The sequence below is a fragment of the Tachypleus tridentatus genome, chromosome 1, assembly GCF_004210375.1.
Source record: "Tachypleus tridentatus isolate NWPU-2018 chromosome 1, ASM421037v1, whole genome shotgun sequence".
Lineage (NCBI taxonomy): Eukaryota > Metazoa > Arthropoda > Merostomata > Xiphosura > Limulidae > Tachypleus > Tachypleus tridentatus.
The window spans coordinates 131,579,110-131,602,301 of NC_134825.1; the positions used below are offsets into that span (position 1 = coordinate 131,579,110).

Here is a 23,192-nt window from a genome sequence, read left to right on the forward strand (position 1 = left end):
TATGTTTTTGTTTTTGCACTATTTGAAATGAACATTATTTGGGTCCAGCACAAAAATCTGTACAAGCTATCAAAGAAAGAATGCTATTTCATTAAATAAACAGGCATGAAAAAAGCAAAATGGCACAAGATGGCCATTAGCATTTAATGGATCTGCCCTTTTCAGTGTAGCAGAAACATGGAATAACATTGTTTATAAAATCTGAAATCTGAGCCTGTGAGATTGCCCCCAGCACCTGAAAAAATTAAATGAACATTTCATAGAAGATAGTTTTTGGGATGCTTTTGCTGGGAAAATTCAAATATGGAACAACCATGCTTGATACTATTATTTCCTACTAAGAGGATAGTTGATAAAATCGGGTGCATCCACCACCTGAGGATTTTTAAAATCTCTATTTTGGGAAAAACCAGTGTCCTTGTTAAAAAACAAAACAAAAAACAACAAAACAAAACTACTACAGCATCTGTATTGTCCACCACTATTGATACACATGCTGCCTGGGGTGAGAAGTATCTTCTATCTAACTATGCTATGATAACTCCTATTGGTACTGGAAAACACTTGCATTTGTCCTGACATAACAGTTACAATTTGATGTATCATAGATTATTCTCAAATCATGAAGAGTCTGTTCTGCTGGTTTTGGATACCTTGACAATGAAAAAAAAAACACTTTTCCCCTAATATGACAAAAAACTGCACTGTCATCTTATTCACTGTAAAATGTGGTATTGCAAGTGACCTGATGGTTTCCTGTTGACTTTTATTGCCCTCCTGTTGATTAACCACAAAACCTTGTGAAAATATGGTTAATTTCCAAGATCCACTCATCTGTGGCACAGCTTATTTGTAATATATGGTCTTTAGCATGAAGCTGCACTTGTATTTATATTTTTGGATTATTTGCATACCATGTCATGGAGATACTTGATTTTTATTCTGAAGATGAGGGTTTATTTATTTAATGGTATGCTGGGTACATTTCAAATAAATATTAACTGCATTTTAGCCCTTTAGCAGTTGTGTAATTATTTCATATCATCTTGACTAGGGAAGTGCATTTATGCAACAATATATATGGTAATTCTAGATGTTCTCACAAAACTTAGTAACATTTAGTAACAAAAATTACATTATTTTAATTACATCTTTGTAATAAAATATGTTATTTATCTGTAGTAATCATTTGCACTCAAACCCTGAATAGTTCAAATGCAAGGCAATTTAAGTATAAAAATACTTTTCTGTGCATTATCATTTTCATGTTTCCTTTGAATAATCTGTAGAATCTCCTAAATGAATAAGTCTTTTTTTTAAAGATAAATTTTTAAATTTTATTTCTCACTTTCTTTTCCATATCGCTAACTAGCTATTATAACCAATATACAATGCAATAAAATGATTAAAATTAGAAAAAGAGGAAAAAAAAAAGAACATATCTTTTATTTCTGTAGAGTATCTTTAAAGATTGTTTTTGGGTCTTTTCCATATATATATAACTAATTTTTAATGTAATATTTTCATTTGTTATTCATCTTAACCCAGAGCATATTGCAGCATCTTTGGTAGAGAAGCAAAATTTTCGTGCACCACGTAATACTGCAAGCTTTGAGAACTGACACAAAGTATGATGCATATTTAATAAAATGTTTAAACTTTTCAGTTATGCATTTTAAAACAAATAATACATCATTGACTAAAATATAAAAGTAAGATCTAAGTACAGTTTAACTGTATCTCTAACATACTTAAGTGAGAAACAACAGTAAGTACGTTATACATACTCCATGATATCAATTGTGTGTGAATTTCAAAATAGCCAAGGTGAATGTTGGTGTAAAATGAGCTCTTTCTAATTAATATGTACACCCATATGTAACCCCTATGTGTAGATTATAAAAGACAAACAAATATATTGGAGGTGGGTGTGGCACCCATTAGAGGTTGAAAAAATTTATTACCTGTTTCTACTGCATTCCCTCAGATAACTTTGCATTGTGTGTGTGTTAATTATTGTCGTCTAGATTACATCTGTACAACTGGTATTAATTTACTGAATATGCAGAGAGACAAAGTAGAGAATTTTCATAACTTATGAGCCATGTGACAATACATCTGAAGTTTTAAGTATTTTTGTAAAGGTTTCATTTGAAATAGAGGACTTAAGTCTTGGATAACATAAAACTGGGTTATAATATACATTATAATGTTAATTTTATTTACATACAATTTTGAATGTAACACAGTGACTTGCACAGAAAATTGTTTAATTATTTTATGCATTTAATGGGTTAAAATTATGCATGTATTTCATTATTAAATCAAGTATTTACTGTTATTTTTCTACTTACCCAATGACATATGCATAAAATGACAAAATCCTGCATAATATATTAGTGTAAAAAGATTATACCCTCACACAAAAAAATTTAAAAATCTTCAAAAGGATAATGCATTCCAAATTAAGTTCTATAGTGCCTCACCTTGGGGTGCTGGAGTAAAAAGAGATGGTACAGCAGTAGCAGCAGACAAAGGATGACGCATCACATTGGTGGGGTTTGTTAGAGCACCAATTTGAGCTACACTCACTTGTATTGGAAGCACATGTTGAGGTCGAATTTTGCGGGATATAGGACCATACTTTGACACAAAGGGTGGATCAAATGGTATGAACTGATCTTCATCTGTGTATCCATGTCCTCTTCTGTACATATAAGTCAAAATATACTACTAAAACTTAACCCAAAAATCTAATAAAAGTAAATTAAACTTGTAATATTATATACATCTGTGTGGACAAGCAGGCAAACTGAATCCCCATCTAAGAACATCAGGTTCAAATAATATTTAATCTTCTTATTACAGGCAAGTGTAACTGCACACGTTACAAATTTTCAGAGTTACCTTTAAAATTCAATTAACTTCTTTATTATCACTGCATACAAAATAAACTACACACCAAAACGTAGTTAATAAATCATATTCTAACCTTGTATATGTTAAGTTCTTAATTTTAAAAGTAAACATTTAAAAAATCCTCAGTATCCCTTAGTTTGAGAGCTGTTACATTTGCTTTCTAGATTTTCCCACTTGTCTTGTTTACCACCCTTCCAAGAAACATAGAATTTACTTTAAATTATGAACTATAATATAAATATTATTCAGGCAAAAAATTTTTTTCATGGCCTACAATTTATTTGTTTTCAGAGTCATAAACTAGAAAATTAGACCTACTTACTATGCCCACCTGTCACATCTTTCACAAATTACCAATAGTTCTCTTTCACATTATTTAGAGCTGACAGAAAACCAATGTTTTAATCTATCAAATATTGTATTATGTTGTTTTTTTGTACAGAGAATTGTTTGTTTCACCTCCAGTTTGAAACTACTTCACACATTATTCATATTTACAAGTTTAACTGAGTTTTTAAAAGCTCTTAGCACAAAATTAGAAAGCCAGAAATATTAAGATAAATTACAAGACTGTATTCTTAGATGTATTATTTAACTAAATAATGTTTATAAAAATAATAAAAAAACCAATGTACTATATATTTTTGTTTTTCATATATATCCTTTATTTATTATTATAAATGTAACCAAACTGTAAAAAATTGAAAATTATTAGGTTAGATAAGATTAAATTTAGTAAGACAATTAAAAAAAAATCTTTCCTTAAGATATGCTTGTGGGTCACCTAATTCAAGACAGTAAACATTAACTGCATGTCTGCCAAGTAATTTCTTTGAACTGCACATTTGCCAAGAGATTTGCAACTTATATGAAAATATTATCACTTGGACAACAAAAGAATAAAATTATCAATAAACAAATGTATACTGTTATGATTTTTAAGCTATTTAGGAGAAACAATTACATGTCACAATTTTCAATCATTATATAAAGGAGAGAGAGTAATTTAGATTTATTTCAAATTTGTTTATGGTGGTTACGAGATCAGTCAAACTAAGAAATGTACATAAGAGTTAAGGTAAAGAACCTAAATAAAGTTTCTAATGAAAAAAAATTTAGAAATTGTGACATGAAATTTCATAACTTTCAAATACAGAAAAGTATTTTTAATCTTAACAAAAAATACTCCAAGCAATCAAATTCCTGAATCCATACACTAACATATCAATTTTTAGTAAATGTACTTAAGATTTTCAAAATAATATACTGAAAAGTGATGCATAATCTGAATGACAGCACCACAGGTTATTTTTCATGAATGTACTCTGTTTTAGCACAGCATGGTTAATATTTCTCTATAAATTTTTCTCAATGGAACTATAGTCCTCTAAATTTAACTCTCAGCATGGGTACAGTCTGAGACAAATCTTGTAACTATTTCATGCTATTACTTTTATATTAGTAAGTGTTATGTTTGCAAAATTTGGCAGATAATAAGTAAATGTTAAAAGGCTTTAATAGGCAAAATATCAGATTTTTTTTTTTTATTAAGACTTAAGGTTTGATAAGCAATATTTTTCATTTTCACATGTTGCCTATCCAACATGCAAAGCAATTTTATGATTAAAAATGTTTTATGAACTGGAAACTTTTCAAATTTAACATGCCAAATCTTTATAACATCCAGATAGTTTTATCAAATGTTTCTTAAGAAAAATTTTGTGTGTTATTTTCATTAATAAATCTCTGAATGAGTTCAGTTGATTTAACCAACCTCGTAACCACTATGAATAATTAAGAAATCAATATAAATCATGCCCTTTTCATTCTAGAATGACTACAGATTATAAAACAAAAACATAAATGTTTGGACTATATAGATTAAACCTCTTAATGTTAAACATTTATATAGATTATTTTTATTACACTAACCTTCCAGTTGTGCCTGGCTAACAATACACAAGTTAAAATGACTTTGTGCATGTGCACTCATGTTACCATGCCCAATAATATAAAACCGACTTAGTTTTTACAAAGTGACCTATCTTGGCTGTGTTTTAGTGAACTAGTATTTGGTAAAATACTGTCATAATTCATTTATTCTACATTGTATATGTATACAGATTATTACTATTTACAAACAAGTTCTAAGCTTATTTTTCTTACAGCATAGAACAGTAAATAAGGAAATAAAACAAAAAATTATCTCCTCTAATTACGACCTTTGCACTCATTACTGCTTGTCTTAGTTTTTAAGCCTAAAGATATTTTGTGGTTGAAAAATGTGCAATGAAATTTTTAGCGTGTGCATGTCTATATATATGGATAACCAAATCATAAATTACTCCATTAATACTACAGAATTCCATTACAATTTATCAAGTTTAATAATTAAGTTGTATTCATATCTAAAAAAAAATCTAGAACATGCTAGACTAAACTTACCAGCACTAAGGTTTGTCTAAAAAAAAAAATGAGAGAGAGAGAGAGAAAGGATGCCATTATATCTGAAAATGGCTGAGAAAGTCACTAAAGGCACATTCTGAGCTTACAACTGGTTATTCACATGTTATATATAGAGGCAAGCATATATAAGAGACCATTTCCAAAAATGAAAACAGGTGAGCAGAGGCACTGAGTTTGATTGACTAAATACAGCAACAGCTCGGCAAATAGAAAAGATAAAATATTTTTATTTTATATTCTAGCCAGTAAATATTGGTTATATGAGTTTATAATTCATTAGAAATTATAGATTTTTTAGTTTGACATCAAAAGCATCAAATTTGAACCAGTGCTGCATTCAATATATCATATGACAAAATTTGATGTTCAGGTGTGTTTGTTTAATACTTACTTATAAATTAAGAAATTAAATGATGTATAATATGAAAATTTGAATTACAATCTACAGTTTAATACCAGAATTAAAATTTATAAAATAATAGTTCAATAAAATGTTTGAATGGAAATCAATACATGTAATGACATGGCCTTTGACTTGTGACCCATCTGGAAAGGAGATCTTTACAAAACAAATATTGAACATGTTATACTCATTACCAGCTTAAACCATAGAAGAAAATTTCTGCACCAGAATTTTGAAAGCTCTTGTCATGATTCATATTACTTTACAAAAGCTAATTTTATATTTCTTTGATCTGTTAATCTTAAAACTTCATGTAAATTTCCACTTCCCATTTATAAAAGAAAATAAGGGAATATATTAGTTGATATATACATTATCTCAAACTATTTCTTGTTAAACCTAGTCCTCTACACTTACTTGATGAAATCTGCCTACAATAAACCTATCAGCTAAAGGTGTAATTAAAAACCATATTAAACATACAACCACTGAAGTAGATGTTTGTTTCTTTCACATAAACTTCATTAATGATTTTTAAGCAAAGACAAACACTTACTGCTCTCACAAAAATGAAAATGCTCTTCCAGTTTCATTACTTTTATTTTTATACTGGAGTTCTGTCAGTTGTTGTGTGTAGTGCTAAATCTTCATATATGACTGACAGTAAATGTGCTCAACATGTATCTCTAAACAAAATTGCTTTGATTTTATAATAGATTAAGCTATAAAAAATATACAATAGATTTTGGTGTATAAATAGAAGTTCAACCTGTTAAGCATCACTGCAAACATGAGAAGGAAGGAAAAATAATACATATAAAGAAACTGGATCCTTCACACCCACATAGCAGTAATTAACAATCTTCAGAGAACATCTGTTCACATCTGGATTTTGCCAATTTAGATCACTTCCACAAAATTTGCAGTTTTGTTACCAACTGTAAAATAAGCGTGGTTTTAATCTATATCAATCTTCACTGCATCTTCCAGCATAAAAATAAAGAACAGGTTCCCATTCAATGCTTACTTTCATTCTAAGTTTCAACAAAATGTCTGTGACAATGTCTGAAATGAAAAATTAATGGACTATTTGTACTCTGTAAGTATCTTGAAACCTGAAAAGGATTGGTGATATGAGCTGAATAGCTAAGTCAAAGACACCTAAGGTTCAAGTTTAGTTATCCTTAATTTAGAATTATTGACTAGTTCAAAAGAAGCCAGTAGCATCACACACTTTGCACCAATAACAAAAGCTGTGAATACATTTAGTGCAACCATGATACAAATTTTACACTTTTTGATTTTCAACCTGACAATCAAATCCCCAGAAAAAGAACATTAGCAAAAATGGACAGCACGTTATAATGGTAGGTGGGCAGAAAAGACCTGTATATGGCACAGTGCTGTACCTTAATGTTTTTGTAGAAACCCAGTGATCAACTCATTCATCAGACGAATGTGCTAATTTTCTTATAGTGACAAACTTCTACTAGAAAATACTTAAAGACAGGAAACCTCCTTTTCACTATACACATGTTCCCCCCCACTTGCAACCAGTTGATGTCTTTGTAATTAATGGTCCACATGATTACAAGAGTAAATAAAAACAACAATGCAGCCAACAGTTCCCATAAACACCAAAAACTTGATCAAATTTTTAAGCTTATTCATACTTTTGGAAGATATATTCACTACTTTTTCAACATAAATGTAAGCTGTACAAAGTACAACAAACACTTTGAAAAACCCTACTAATATGTCACAAGTGGAGTCTCTTAGCTTGCAATTCAAGGACAACCAATACTATAGTTACAAGAGAACCAATGTTCATGTTATTCAATACTTTGACAGCTAACATAAGAAACCAGTTTGTATCCAAAAAAAAAAAAATTTTATTCCACTTGCTTGAAAAGTTATTAATAAATATTAAGCTCAAATAAATATCAGTACATTAGTCGATATTAAAGTAATATATAAATTGATACTAAAAATGATGCAAATTCATGAGTGGTCATGTGAATATTTCATGCTAATTGTTCAGCATAAAGGATCATTCGGTTCACTACTAAATCCTAGAAAACACTAGAGAGATGATGTAGCCTTTATGACAAATTTAAATAATTTTCTTCAATTCAAAACATTTATTGTTAAAGAATGTGCATTAATATTCATAAATAAACATACTGATACATTTTAGTTTACTAGAGAGACAGAACTGACAAAATGTTAACTGTCTGAGCATCAAACATACTAACTGACAAACTTTGTGTGATTAACTATAAGCTAACTCTTATCTCTCCCAGATTTCATCAAAACATTTAAATAAGTCAATAATTCATTCACAGTAACAATAATTTTACTTCTGTACAAACTGCAGTACCTTTCATCCTGTTTTTTAAAATATAATGTGAAGTAAATTTGGGTACATGACTCGTTACATTTTGCCAGAATACATTCACTGAAGACATAGCTTGTTGACATACCTGTATAATGATACTGTGTTTTCAAGAGAAGTTTTAAATGAATATTTTTTTCTTTCAATAAGAAAGGGCAAATATTATCTTTTTTAATAATGGTTTTTGGTTTTCAGAAGCAGATGGCATCCCAATGAAATCAATAACACTGCACAACAATTTTTTTTGAAAAGTTTTGCTTCCTGAAAAGGTATCTGGTGGGTATGCACAAACATAGTTTCGGTTTTGCTTCTTTATATAGGAACTCTGAGAAATAGACAGTTCACTGTTTACCGGCAATAACGTATTTAATTGCGTTTATGTTTCTAATACGCTATTAAGTTCAACATAATTAAAAGTGTTTTGCTCTTGATTTTCGTTTGTATTCAATGTCCGGTGCATCACGTTGCAGTGTCCAACAGTAGTCAGTAAGCATTGACGGATTCCAGTTGCCCTGATACTGTTTTTCAATTGTAGAGCAATGTCCTGGTGAAACTGAAGATTTCGATGAAATTGTACGTGATGGGCAAATTTGGATGTGATTTTTGTGATCAGCAGCCAAAAATCTATAAGGAACACCCAACAGTGTTCAAGAAGCAAAAACTTTGTTCTGCAGTGTAATTTAAAGTTTCTAAAAATCTTTTTTAGACATGTGCAATTTTCTCTAATGGTTGTGTGTTTTAGTGTAATGCATTATTTGGTGGATAAATAAAAATTTTCACAAATATCAATAGACTATTTTCACAAATATTTAATGTACTAATTCATGTTTATAAAAACTGTTTGTGTACTACAAAATATAAAATGAATTTATAATCAGTCAAAGGTAATTTTCATTTTTCAAAAAGGTGTTGAAATGTTTATACAAAGCAAAAAAAGTAAACTTCATGTCAAGCTTTTGAATTAAGAACTATTAGTGTTTTATCCTCATTTTGTATATCCAAGTTCCTATATTAATTAGTTACAAGAATTGTACCTCATAATTGGCATAAAAGATAAACAAGTACAACTGTTTATTCATTTCAACTTCAATTCAGATTCAATAAATAGAACTTTACAAATACCTGTCAGTTTCTTGCATATTCTTCTCTGTGTCTGTGGTGGAAGCTGATGATCCACTCACTGCTGTTGCTCTGGAGGTGTAACAAAAAATGTCAGCTGAGGTCCAAGGTGAGTAATATGAAGTTTTGTTTGACAAACTAACACCTTCTTTAAAGATACCTTCATCTGTCCCATTCTATAGCAAAGAAAACAAAATTATTAATTAGTAATAATAACATAAAATATTGGGTTGAGGAATAATTCGTGAGCGTTTTTTTAAGTTAAAAACATATATTCATAAATGAAACGCTTTCGCAAAATATTTCATGTCATTTGGTAGATAATTTTTTCCTCTAATAGATGGTGTGTTTGATTTTCATATGTCTTTAATTTTTGCTTTCATTTTCAGCTCATTAAATGGAATGTCAAGTGGACAAAATCGAGCATTTTCGACACCATCTGCTTTTCGCATTTAATTTCTTGCAATTTCGTTTAAAACAATGCATACTATATACCTAGGTATTACATGAAATAAAGTATCATAATAAATGTTTTGGGTGTAATGTGTTCATGCATTGAAGTATTGTATAGTCTTGCATGTAATGCTTGAATGAAATTATTTAAAAACGCTCACAAATTATTCCTCAACCTAATACTTTTAAAAAAGTTATAGAAGTGATAAACACTGCAACACAATACTGTGTTTCATGCAAGTGCTTTAATATGAATTAATTCCAATGCAGAATTTAATATTCATATGTAGTTTTACAAAGATACATTTTATTTTCCAAAACAGCTATAATTTCAACACAAAGTTTTTATGAACTGAAGTAAATTTCACATAAATTATGTAACAGAATATGATATCCAAACATTACATCATATACTAATAAAACTTCTTTAACCCTTTTGTGATGGGGTTATTATAATATACGAGTTCATATACACAACTGCACGTTAAGTATTTATACTATAACTTTTAATGCAGAATGTGTATCTTCACAAAATTTGGTAGACTTTTAATAAAAACTGCAAGTGTTTTGTGCACAATTAATCAGATTTTACATTTTTTTATATTTTCATTAAAGAGTTGAGAAAACAGACTTTGTTTCTTTACTAATCTGAGTGCGAAGTGATTTTCACGTTGTGATTAAAAATTATTCTTCGTCCAAAAAAATCTCAAATGTTATTTATGTGATCTCTAAAATTCCCAAAATACATTTCAAATGCTTGTTTTCAGTAAGACTTTATATTTTGTAAGTTTAACAAACTCCATAACCACCATTAAAAATAAAAAGGAAATAAATATAAAGTATGCTTTTCTTCATTCAAGAATGACTACAGATTATAACAAAAAAATACATACATTTAGTCTAAACAGCTTAAGTTTCATAATGTTATATATTTATTATATTGACTTTCCAGTTGTGCCTAGCTAACATTATAGAATTTGCACTGGTGTATAAAATGTGCACTTATGTCACCATATCTAATAATATAAAACTAACGTTTAGTCTATATGAAGTGAACCAATTTTGGCTGTGTTTTAGTGGACTAGTATTTTGTTACATTTAATTTATTATACATTATATATGCATGTAGATTATTACTATTTAGAAGCAAATTACTAAACTTATTTCTTTTAAAATATAGAACAGTAAATGAAGAACTAAAGAAAACAATTATCTTTTCTAGCTATGACCTTCAAACTCAATTGCTGTTGGACATAGGTTGCTAAGCTTTTCAAATTTCTGATGTGGAGGATATGAAAGTAAATTTTTTAAAGTTTTATATATAGTTGAATAACAACAAAATAGCACATTACAATATCAATATCATAGAATTCCACTATAATTCATCAAGCTTAATAATTAAGCTGTATGATATTTTAATCAGGCTAAAGACACAATCCACCTCCTTGAAATTTTGGCTTCAAAAAAATGAGGTGGCCTTCTAAAACATTAAAATGACTTGATAAAACCACTGTGGGGATATTCTAAGCTATCAATTGGTTATTCATGTCCTATATCGAAGTAAGTGTATATCCAAAGGACCATTCCAAAAATGCAAAGAAATGAACACGTCATTGTGTTTGATTCAGTACATAAGCCATGTCTCACCAAAATGGAAAGATTTCATGTGTGAAATTTGATAAGACTTAGCAACCTACAGCAAGCAGCAAATGAGCACAAAGTTTGTAATTAGAAGAGATAATTATTTGCTATACTTCTTTACTTGTTGTTCAATGTTTTAATAAAAATAACTAAGAACTTGTTTGTAAATAGTAGTAATGTATATACATTTGTTATAACTGAAATATGACTGTATTTTACAAAATACTAGTCCACTAAAACAGAGCCAAGACAGGTCACTTTGTGAATGCCAGTTTTGTACTCTTGAATATGGTAACGTAAGTGTACATGCACTACATTACTGCAACTTCTGTAATGTTACTGTTAGTCTGGCATGGCATACAATAAAAATAATTTATATATGTTATGAGATTTAAGGTGTTTAGTCTAAACATTTATGTTTTTTGTTATTATCTGTAGTCATTTTAAAACCAAAAAAGTATAATTTATATTTGTCTCCTAAATGTTTTACAGAGATCACAAGATCAGTCAAATTGACCAAACTACAAAGAGATTTGACAGTGAAAATAACATAAAAATAAATTTTTTTCATAACACATTTGATAATTATCTGGAGCATTGTTTCTCAACTGGTGTGGTGTGACACTGACCAAATTGTACTACATATTTTTACTTTTCATAACTAATGATACTTTTAAAAATAAGGGAAAAAAATCTCAAATCTCTGACAATCCCAATAATAATATCCATTGTTATTATTTGAATAAGATGTACAAAAAACAAAACAGAGAACAATTTTTATAAAATTTTTCTCTAAAAGCAGCCTTGTTGAACTAGTATTGGAAGTTGAGCAAGTTTGAATTACTGCACAATAACTTGGCAGTCTCATTTTTATTGTCTCTGAGTCATTAATCCTTGTGTTACTTGTATAAACTGAACAGTAAGAAAATCTTATTTTCTCAATACTCGTAAAATGGATCAATTGATTACAAACAAAAGGAAATCAGCCAGTGATGCAAACAATAAAGGTAAGAGTTCTTGAAACAAGCACAATGAAGTGGAAAAACAGATAACATTATGAAAGCTACATTAAATAGATTTTCTTCTGCTGGAGACCATTCATGTTCATAGCCTTTGTGTTGTGTGACAGGTGATATTTTCAAAGAAAGCCAAGGTACCAACTTAGCTGAAGCTGTATCTAGAAACTAAACATTTGTCTACCTGAGTAAGAAATTAATTATTTTATGCTCTTGCTAGAAGGTAACTTAAAGTAAACAAATATTATGATCAAGAATGTGATGGTTTCAGACAATACGCTGAAGACAAAATATGTGGTGGCTCAGCTTGTTACAAAAGCAAAAAAACAACATTCTAATGCAGAATTCTTAATTCTTCCAGTGTGCAAAATATTATGTAACAAAATGATGCTTCAGAAGAAATCAGTGAAGTTCTTCTGGCCAAATCACTACCAGACAAATGAATGAAATAATGAAACAAATTATTAAGATGCTTGACTTCATTGAAACATGATCCCTCAAAGTTACAATTATTTTCTGTTTATGTTCAGAAATGTGATCAGAATACAAATCTCTATTGTTACACACAGAAGTTTAATGATTGTTGAGAAAAGTTTACTTACAAGTGTGTACGTAATGTGTCAAAAATTGAAAGTTTTCTTCACACAAAAAGACTTCTAAATTTCTGTGACAAACACTGGTGTGCAAAATAGCACATCTTTCTGAAATATTTGGTTCATTGAATATGTTAAAACTTGAAATGAAGAGGTGAAAACATCCTTACTCTTTGATAAACTGAACTACTTTAATGCTAAGTTATGTTTGTGGAGAAGAACAATGAGAAATGGTCATTTGGATATGTTTTCCAATGTTGTATAGATAGATCCAGCAGTCAAAGCAATAGAAAATATCAAACAGCATCTAGTACTGCTGCAGGTTAGCTTGAAACATTATTTTCTCATCACTAGAAGTTAGGAAATTTTCTTAGATCAGAAATCCATTTTAAAAAGCATTATGTGAAAATGATGTAAAATTAGAAATACAAGAAAAGACTGACTTTTGGAAACTTCTGAAGCTCTCATGAAATAACTTACTAGTAATCGACCAGTATTACAAACTGATCAAATTACTTTGCTATACAAACAGAAAAAAAAAAATCTAACAAATTATGAGTCAAAGCAAGGGAAATTTAGCTTTAATATGTTAACACCATATCAGCCATACTCAGTACAAATAAGGCCTTTCAACATCATTATTATATTATGACACCAAGAAAGGGCCAGACTATACTTCTATCCTTTGCTTTGAATATTAGTGTGAAACATTAATATTATATGCAAACTAAGGAAACTAGTAGCATAAAAAAGGAAACCTGATGTAAACATTTGCTGCTCTAAAAACTTACTTGTTAGACCAAACTCATGTTAACCAACCAAAATTTAAGCATATATAGATGGTATCAAAACTGCTTTAGTAAAATACGCTAAATGAAACATTCTACCAACAATTATAAAAATTTCTCATAATGTGCATTAGATTCATGATATTAAAGTGTGTACTAGTCTGTTATTAACTCTACACGAAGCTTGAAAAGACTCAATAATTCTTCATAAATGTGTCAGAAGTAAGTTGATCATCTGGAAAAAAACGAACTCAAATACTGTCATTTTTTACAATGGGTAAAAAGTTTTTCTCAAACAAAACTCACTAATCTGTATATTTTGAATATTAAAAATCACTTCAATGGTTGCTTTCACAAAACACTGAAATGTACTGTTTTGTTTTAAATTGAATGGAGTGTGTGTATTAGGCAGCCTGAAGAACCGAGTAATCAATTTTTAAATATTATTTTTGTTTAATTAAAATTATTTATTTTTAACTTTACTTATAAGGCTGAAACATTTTACCTTTGATTGGCATGGTATAAGCTTCATAGCTATTAATCATTTTTGTTTGTTATACATTTGATCAGAGTAGCAGTAATATTCAATGAAAATTTGTTTCAATAATTTTACTATTTTGGCTATGTTTGTAAAACATCACTTTGGGGTAATTTTCGTTTCATATTGATATATATTTCATACAGTCTCCGAATGAAGAAATAATATGAAATCACTGAACAAGACAAAGTATACTGATTTTGAAAATAGTAAATAGCATAAAATTATCTAAGTGTTTCAATCCATAAACAGTTTTCCATTCCACAGTTGCTATTTAAAATGAATTAGTTACTAATTTAACTAGTTTTTTTTTACTTTTGTACAATATGTTTACCAATAGAAATATGCAGTACTTTCAGGTACCATTGTGATGAAGAGAGCATAGTGTATACCTATCTGAGATCAGTCACAGAGAAGTATTAAATACTGGTAATTGTCAGTTCATGTCATAACCTGCAACTTAGTAATTTTATGTTATAAAGATAAATTTACTTTCAACATATTTTTATATTTGTCATACAATATCCTACAATCTCTTCTTGTTTATGTTGTAGGGAGGTTTGGTAGTTGACCTAATGATCCTTGGGCCAACATTCCATTTTTTGTTATCCTTTCATAGTCTGATAAGTGCATGATTTATTAGAAGATGCATCTTGAAGCTTTAAGTAACCAACTAGAATATACATAAAATACAGATGCCTGGGCATGCACACAAAGGCACACTGTCAATTTTTAATCCCAATACTAGTCAATCTTGGGAAGGTTAGCACAAGTATATTTCACTCACGTTGTAGGCTTATTTAAAATTTACAACTAATTTTTAGTGGATGTGTATATACAAAAAAGAGAGACTAAACTTTGGGGGTTACTTGTTTTTTCAGCATAACAGTGTACAACATATCAAAGGAGTATGACAAAACTGAAACTTATGAGCACCTGACTTTAATTACTCAAATTTTTATTATATAGTTGAAGATTTGGCTTTAGCACCTTATACTACTGACTAGTAAAAAGTCATGCCACAATGTTTGGGAAAAATTGTATGATTATTTTGTTTCTTATTATGCTACATAATAGGCTAACTGTTCTGGGCCCACAGTAGATTTCAAAACTCATTCTATAGTATCATGAGCCTGCAAACTTACTGCTGAGCCCTAAGGGATTGAACCTCATGATAAAAATACAAAATTCAAAATTTTAGCTAGACAAGGATACTCTATGCAAAATAAAATTGCAACAAAACTCCAAGTTTTAGCAGCAACTGTTTCAAGATTCTGAAAATGGTACGTTAACACTTTTGCTACAGGTTCAGTTGAATTGGCCTAGTTTGTGACCACAAACTGATCTTAACAGTTTCCATATTACAACTTCTAATATGTTTTGTGTATCTTTATGAAATCTCAAAAGCTTTCAGTAAGCATTAACACTTTTTACAAAACAATAATAATTTTTTATGAAGGGTTTTCATTAAAACTTTCTTTGTTAATGTACAGAGTCAAAGTGATTGGTTGTTCTGAGTGCAAAGTGATTTTTTTTGTACAGATTGAAAATATGTTTTTTCATCTGAAATTTATTAAATTTAATTTACATAATATCTAAAACCTTCTATGTAATTTCAAACATTTTTATTTCACCAAAACTACATTTCATCTGTTATTTTCTCTACCTTTCTCTATAACTAATAGATTAATTTGACCAAGATTATCTTTACATCATTGGATATGTCAATGAGTGCATATGAACTGTATCATTGTTACTTCTGTATTGTTAGCCAGGCATGGCTGAAAGGTCAATATAATAAAAATAATAAATCTATTTAAATTTATAATGTTATGAGATTTAAGCTAGTTAGTCTAAATATTAGTGTTTCTGTTTTATAATCTGTAATCATTCTAGAATGAAAAAAGGTAATATTTATACTGATCTCCTAACTTTATATGGTGGTTATGTGATCAATCAGGTTGACAGAACTCATACAGGTATTTGTTTGTGAAAATAACAAAATATAAAGCTTTTCTTTAAAAAGAAATTATAAAAATATCTAAACATTATAAGAATTTTGCACGTGAAATTTGAAAACCTTCTGCTGTATAAAAGTATATTTAATCTTAAAAAGAAAATTACTTTGCATGTTGGATAAGCAACATGTGAAAATGAAAAAAGGCACAAGACACTATTTAACAAAGCTTAAGACTTAATAAAAAAATTGATGTTTCAAGTATGAAAGCCTTGTAACGTTTACTGATAAACTGCCTAATTTTGTGAATATATGCTTACTAATTTAAAAGTAATGAAAAGTATAAGCAGAAAATGTTTACAACATTGGTCCCAGGGACAGAGCCTGCACTGAAAGAGTTAAAACATGTTCTTTATGAGATAGAATCTGAATAAGAACAAGTACTGTTAATGGAAAAGCTATATATGTATAGACAGGTGAAATATTACTTCAAGAATAGTAAAATACACATAGTGGTCTCTCAATGATTATGTAACTGTTGTTGAGAACAGGTAATGAAGCAAAAAGATTGATATGACCAAACAAACAAACAGTGGAATAAACCAAGCTGGATATGTGTGCTCTTTACAAAAGTATGGAAGATCAAATTGTTTCACAAGAATCAGCAAGTTTTTCCAGTGAAGAACTGTATTGTGGTCAATGTACATCTTAGATGAAACATGGTCAACATCAGTACAAGTCTGCTGTTGCATCTTAGCTAACAGTGTCAGTGATATGTACAAGCACACTGACTGTTCTTAAGTACAGACAAATTCTGATCTATCTTGTCATTCCCTGAGAATCATGACTCATTGGCCATGGATTCATCATGTGACAACACAATGGCCCCAAACAAACATTAATGATGTGAAACATACTGGTGGTGAAGAGACTGTTGGAACACTCAAAACACTGGCTTAAAATGCACAGTCTTGCATATTAACAATCTTACGGCTGAATGAACTTACTTAAAAATTGAGGTCAAAAGGCAACTGAATGACTTGGTTAACTTGCGTAAAGTAATACAAGGCATCTGAATCAACATTCTATCAATGTAGATTGATAAATTATACGAAATCAAGATATAAGGATCTGTTTAAAACAAGACCTCACATACGAAATACTAGTGCACTGTATAACTTATTAGCTTTTCTTTGATATTTTCTCTGATATTTAATATAAATTTCTCACTTTGTTGCCATTATTGTCATTTTTGTTTTCTCATAATTATGTTATTGTGCATCACAGCACTTATTATTACATTCAGAATTATTTTACGCAGAAATAACATGAACATTTTCTGGCTGCAACTCACCTCATTTAGATAACAATTCTTGTCACCAATACCACTCTTGAATGTTGAAACACTGCCTTCCAAATGATCAGTTCCATACCTGGAGACATGGACTTGTTCTAATTTTGTTAAAAGTTCTTGTTTCCTTTTCTGAAGAGCAGCTAGTGGTTGTAAAACTAAATTCTTTAGAAAAATTAAAAAATAAAAATTTTTAACTTATTTTTTTAGTAACTTTAAAGGTTCAGTATGTACATAAATATACAAATTGGTTCTAAGAATAAGTTATAGCACATGAACAGTATTAGATACCAATTTTATGCACTTTGCTACCAAGTAAACTAATGAAACCTTATTCATGGCACTAAGACAATAAAACTGAAATAGCTGCGAAGCTTAAACTTTTTTTAAAATTGTTAATCCATTAACTAAATATTTGGATAAGTGGTGGGAGGGGAGGGCATCAAAATTCTTCTACTCATACTTCAGTGAAACTGGTTTAGGAAGCTACTAACAACTTGTGACCAAAACAGACAAAAATACAATTGTGCTTTAAGTATATATATACAGTTTAAATATTGAAAGTAGACAAACCAACAGGTCCAATACTTTTACAAAAACCACCTTAATTGCAGACGTTTTTTACCACAAATCTTAGGTCTAATAGACAATTGCACATATAAATATATTTCTAAAATTATGGCTTATAGCACTTGACTTTCCATCCTATCTTTATTCTCCATTTGGTCAAACTCCTACAATCCTATCCTTGGCATGACATATTCTAGCTCTAAAGACTGAGATACATTACTAAATTAATATTTCATAAAAAATCAGTAAATGAAATGTTTTCATATTAAAACATTCGAAAAATAACCAAAAACTAGTCTACTAGATTGAAAATATGGTTTGTCCATCTGAAATTTGTTAAATTTAATTTACATAATATGTATATACCTCAAACTTCATAAAAAATTTGGAATTTATTTGTATCACATAATTCAAACTTACTTTTTAATCTAAAATTATAATATAACTTGAAATCAATGAAAACAAATTCATAAACTTTCCCTAGATTTACTCAACTTTAGAAAACATTTTTAGTTTCCTAAAATAATTTCAGTAGACTAATTAAACATGAGAAAACACTTTAAAGTCACAAATTGACAAAATTTATTATATATGAAGCATATTCTACTCAAATTCTTAATAACCTTAAACACAATATTTATTTTGTTCTTCAATTAAAGAATATATTAAGTGTTCATTCTTAATTGTTCTTACATGTTTATCATGTTCATCCATCCTTTTGTTGGTATTACTCAGGTAACTGCATTTTTCTCTTGCAGTCATATTAACACCACCACATACAGTAGTTGATGCTACCAGGGGTCTTCCTTCAGAGTCTTTAGCTAACATCCTAGGTACTGAATAAGTGTTATGAAAGCTAATATGTCCTCTTGACAGAGTAGCAATAGCAGCTGGAATAACTCCCAAAAATTGAGTGTGAGATTGAGCAGGAGTGCTTTGAAAAATCTCTGGACAAAGTAATGTTCCTTGCAACTGGTATTGACTGGGACTACCATGACAAATAACTGATATGTTCCCTTGTTTCGAATAATCTGGTGTTACAGTAGAGACAGCCATTGGTTCAAAGACTGGGCTGTCAGGGTTCAAAGTATGCAATGATTTTGACTGAGTTCCAGAAGATATGCTGGGTTTCACCAATGTTGCTGATGATCCACACACTACTAAAATAAAGCATTCATAAATTAATTCATGCAGTAACAAACAAAAAGTTTAAATAAATATTTTAATTTTTTTAAAAGAAAATAAACTTGATTTTTAATACATAAATATATTAAACTTGTCAAAGAGAGAGTTAAACTTCAAATATGTCATGTTCATTTTCCATATAATCTTGGTTTCCTCTCATAGCATACTTTGAATCAAATCAGTAAACTTTCATGTGTAAGTTTATTACAAAATTATCTTTGAGCCAAGTATTTTCTGAAAATACTAAACAATAAAAATAAATTCTTAAACATTTTTTAAAATAAAATTAGAAGTTTTTCTGTGAGATTTAAGTGCCACATGTCTGGTTTATTATGTACACAACCCTCTATAAAATTTTAATATTGGTTGTAACGTACTCAATCTTCAGTGTGCCTTAATGTGTGATTTATAACAGTCAAACCTCCTTATACACTAATGATTGGTTTATAACTAATTAAATCTGTGTATTGTGAAATTTGATTTTTACAAACTCAACCATCTGTATATGCTAATGTTTGGTTTATAATGTACTTATTTCTTTTTGAATACCAGAATGTACCATAAATACCCATGTAGAGTACACATTTTTTATTTCCAAAATGTTTGGGCTCAAACATGAAATGTGCACAGTATTCTTAAAGTAGTTTTTGGGTTAAACTTTCAATCAAAATGTTGCCTCAACACATCTTATATTCTGACATAATTGTTTGGCACTGTTGGATCACTGGAAGTCAAGAAGAAGAATGACAACTAACACAAATAAACAAAATCCTGTACTCTTGACATTTATCTCTTAGGCTTCAAATCATACGTTCATAACAGGTTTACTTTGTCAAATCACGAAACCTGCATAGTTTATATGCTGGTATTTCCTAATAATAATCAGTCAACATATAAGTAGACAAAACATTTTTCATATTTGGGAAACATTTTTTGTACTGGGTCATAAGCTGATTTTATTGTTTTATGCTACAATACATTCAACAGTAACATTCAATCATAACCACTCTTCTATGCTTTATATACAGGGTATTGTTTAAAAATTAATACATAGAAATTACAGGTGATCATAAGTTCAATCTTTACTTGTTTTATTAAGTAATATGGTTAATTAGTATGCAGTAGTATTCATTTACACTCACAATTACTATTCAACATAATAATGATACACAACATGCTACTCATAGGTCAATCAGCCATTAGAATTACTTTGTGCACTATATGTGGGCATATGGATTTTTTCTATTATGTGAGGTCAAAAACATACTGAACACTATATAGTAACAAACATCAGAGTTTGTTTATTGTTAGGAACACAGCTACACAAAGGGTTATCCATAATCTGCCACCACGAGTATCAAAACTGAAGTTCTGGCATTATAAGTACAGCTGTGGGTAGTAAATAAATTTGAAAAGACAAAATATTTAGAGAAAAAAGCCACAATTCTCATACTACAGAAGACTGAGGATTTTTAAAAATATTTCCTTATAAATTTAAGACCTTAATCTCCTATCAGAATTTTATTTATTAATTATTAATAACTTTAAAACACAATTGTTAAAAGTTATGAAGTTTTTTAATATTTTAAAATTTATCATAATTGTCAAACAGGTGTTATGGGTGAATTTCTAATAACCTGAAATGTAAAATGTTAAAAAGAAACAGCTATACATGGTGGTAATCTTAGGTATTCATATACTCACCTGCCACTTTTTCATATCCAGAGGTGGTTGGTATGGAAGATACTGTAGAACTTCTCACATAACTGCATGACAAAAATATCTAAATTATCAAAACCAAATCCATGGGGAAAAAAACAGTGTAATACAAAATTTAAATTCCTAATTGTATTTGCAGCTAGAAATAATGATTGCATATGATCAAACTATGTCTTAACTAACTCATTGAAGAAACAGTGTAATGTGAAAAAAAGAAAAAGAAATGAAAGAATATATCCAGAAAATTAACTTATAAGAAACAACTTGATCTAAATAACCCACACATCTACATGTAACAACTAAATGTATAAATGCTGTAGTGCAAGGTTAGAAAATCAATGACCACACGAAATGACTCTGTTGACCAAGTGGAAACACTGGTGTCATAATTTTAGGCTTTATTTCTGTTGAAAATATGCACTAGGGCTCTCAATCTAATTTGTTTACTTTATTCATTAACAAAGTGATACTTAAAACTTAAAAGTACTGATCCAAATGTCTTATAATGCAAGTCATCAAGTATTATAAACAAAAATAACAGTCCATTATTAATTTCTGGATATTTTCTTCAGTACTAAAATTATATTTAATTACATGTGGCATTGACATCTATTGCACTCTTTAAGAAAAGTTAACCCCATGACAACACAAATTAGACAAAAATTTTGAAAAGTTATTATCTGAAAAAATAATGATCTATTTCTAAAATTGATTGAGTTATTGCATTTCTTCTAATATCATTCATATATTTTATGACATACATAATTTCTTAGTTTCAGGAGTATACACAAAACAGTAAACAAACAGCAGTATCCTGAAGCTTCACTAAACAATGGGAAAACAGCAATTTAAAATGGGATCATATCACAATAAAGCTGAAAAGAATACAACAAATCAGAATCTATGAATCATATTAATTCCAATAATTTCATGTTAATATTTATGTCATATACGACTAGGTACTGTCTTAACGTATGATCCAAGTTTATTTTAGAAATATCAAACAACCAAATTTAAGGATAATGAATGTAATATAGATCCTTGGAAGTACAAAACATGTGTAGTCCTTACTAAAAATTACATTTTCTAAGAGCTGAGTATCATCTTTTATTTACTATATACATATTTTTGAATATTTAGCTATAAATAAATGATATATATACACAATAACTTATTGATAGATTGCATCATAAACACATCAACAGTTAAGAATGTTAACATATACAAGGTTGGAGGGAAAATGCAAATGAGAGTTTCTTTGCCACATGTTCAAGGCTTATCTACAAAAGAATGTAATATAATGAAAAAATACATATAATGTAGCATAACATTTATTGTAAATTAAACAGTCTCACAAATACAAAAGACAGAATAAAAGATATTGATAACTGTGAGATTTATAAAATTCCTTGTACCTGTGATCAAATTGATAATGGCCAAATGTGTAGAAATTTAAAATGCAGGATCAAGGAACATAAAAATGTGGTAATAAAATACAAAGTAAATCAATACATATAAACAGAATGTGGCAGAAACATCTCACATTATACACTGGAATAACAATAAGTTGATAAAAAAAAAGAATTTAAAATAGAATTAAATATCAGAAAAACTGAAAATTCACTATAAGTAGATCTATCACAGAAGGAAATGGATGATTAATCTTCTAAACTGATTGATATAATCTCAAAACAATAAGAAACACATTTTGCAATAACTGAGATATTCTACAAATTATGAGGCATATCAGCATGAACATAACAGTTTAATCAAACTTATCAAAAAGGAAAGGTTTATTTCACAATGGCAACCCAATACACATTTAAAATATCACCTTACATTTAAGATAAATACTGGTTGAGATTAATGACCATAATGCCAAGTTTTTTTTTTTCAGTTTGACTTTTAAAACAAAGAGAATTATAGAATAGCTGACATGGAAAAAAACACAAAGTACAATGAAAAGAAAACAAGATTTTTCTTCCCCTTTGTGTTGGAGGGGAAAATTCTGAAAGTTCGATTTAATCAATAAAAAAGAAAAAAAAAAAATCATAATATGCATATAGGTGCAATCATGAA

General features: G+C 29.1%; 1 protein-coding gene across 6 annotated transcripts in view; it reads right to left on the reverse strand.

Annotated features, from left to right (window-relative positions):
• The window catches only part of roq (RING finger and CCCH-type zinc finger domain-containing protein roquin), a 96,315-nt gene that overhangs the window by 20,666 nt on the left and 52,457 nt on the right, over positions 1–23,192 (reverse strand). For 5 of the 6 annotated variants that reach the window (XM_076452475.1, XM_076452468.1, XM_076452498.1 and 2 more), the window contains 5 exons: positions 21,099–21,160; positions 18,903–19,369; positions 17,643–17,804; positions 9,306–9,478; positions 2,487–2,707 (listed from right to left, as the gene is read on the reverse strand). In XM_076452475.1, coding sequence (XP_076308590.1) covers positions 2,487–2,707; positions 9,306–9,478; positions 17,643–17,804; positions 18,903–19,369; positions 21,099–21,160 — 1,085 coding nt within the window. The remainder of the gene's footprint in view (positions 1–2,486; positions 2,708–9,305; positions 9,479–17,642; positions 17,805–18,902; positions 19,370–21,098; positions 21,161–23,192) is intronic. The other variant, XM_076452480.1, reaches the window with a different exon arrangement.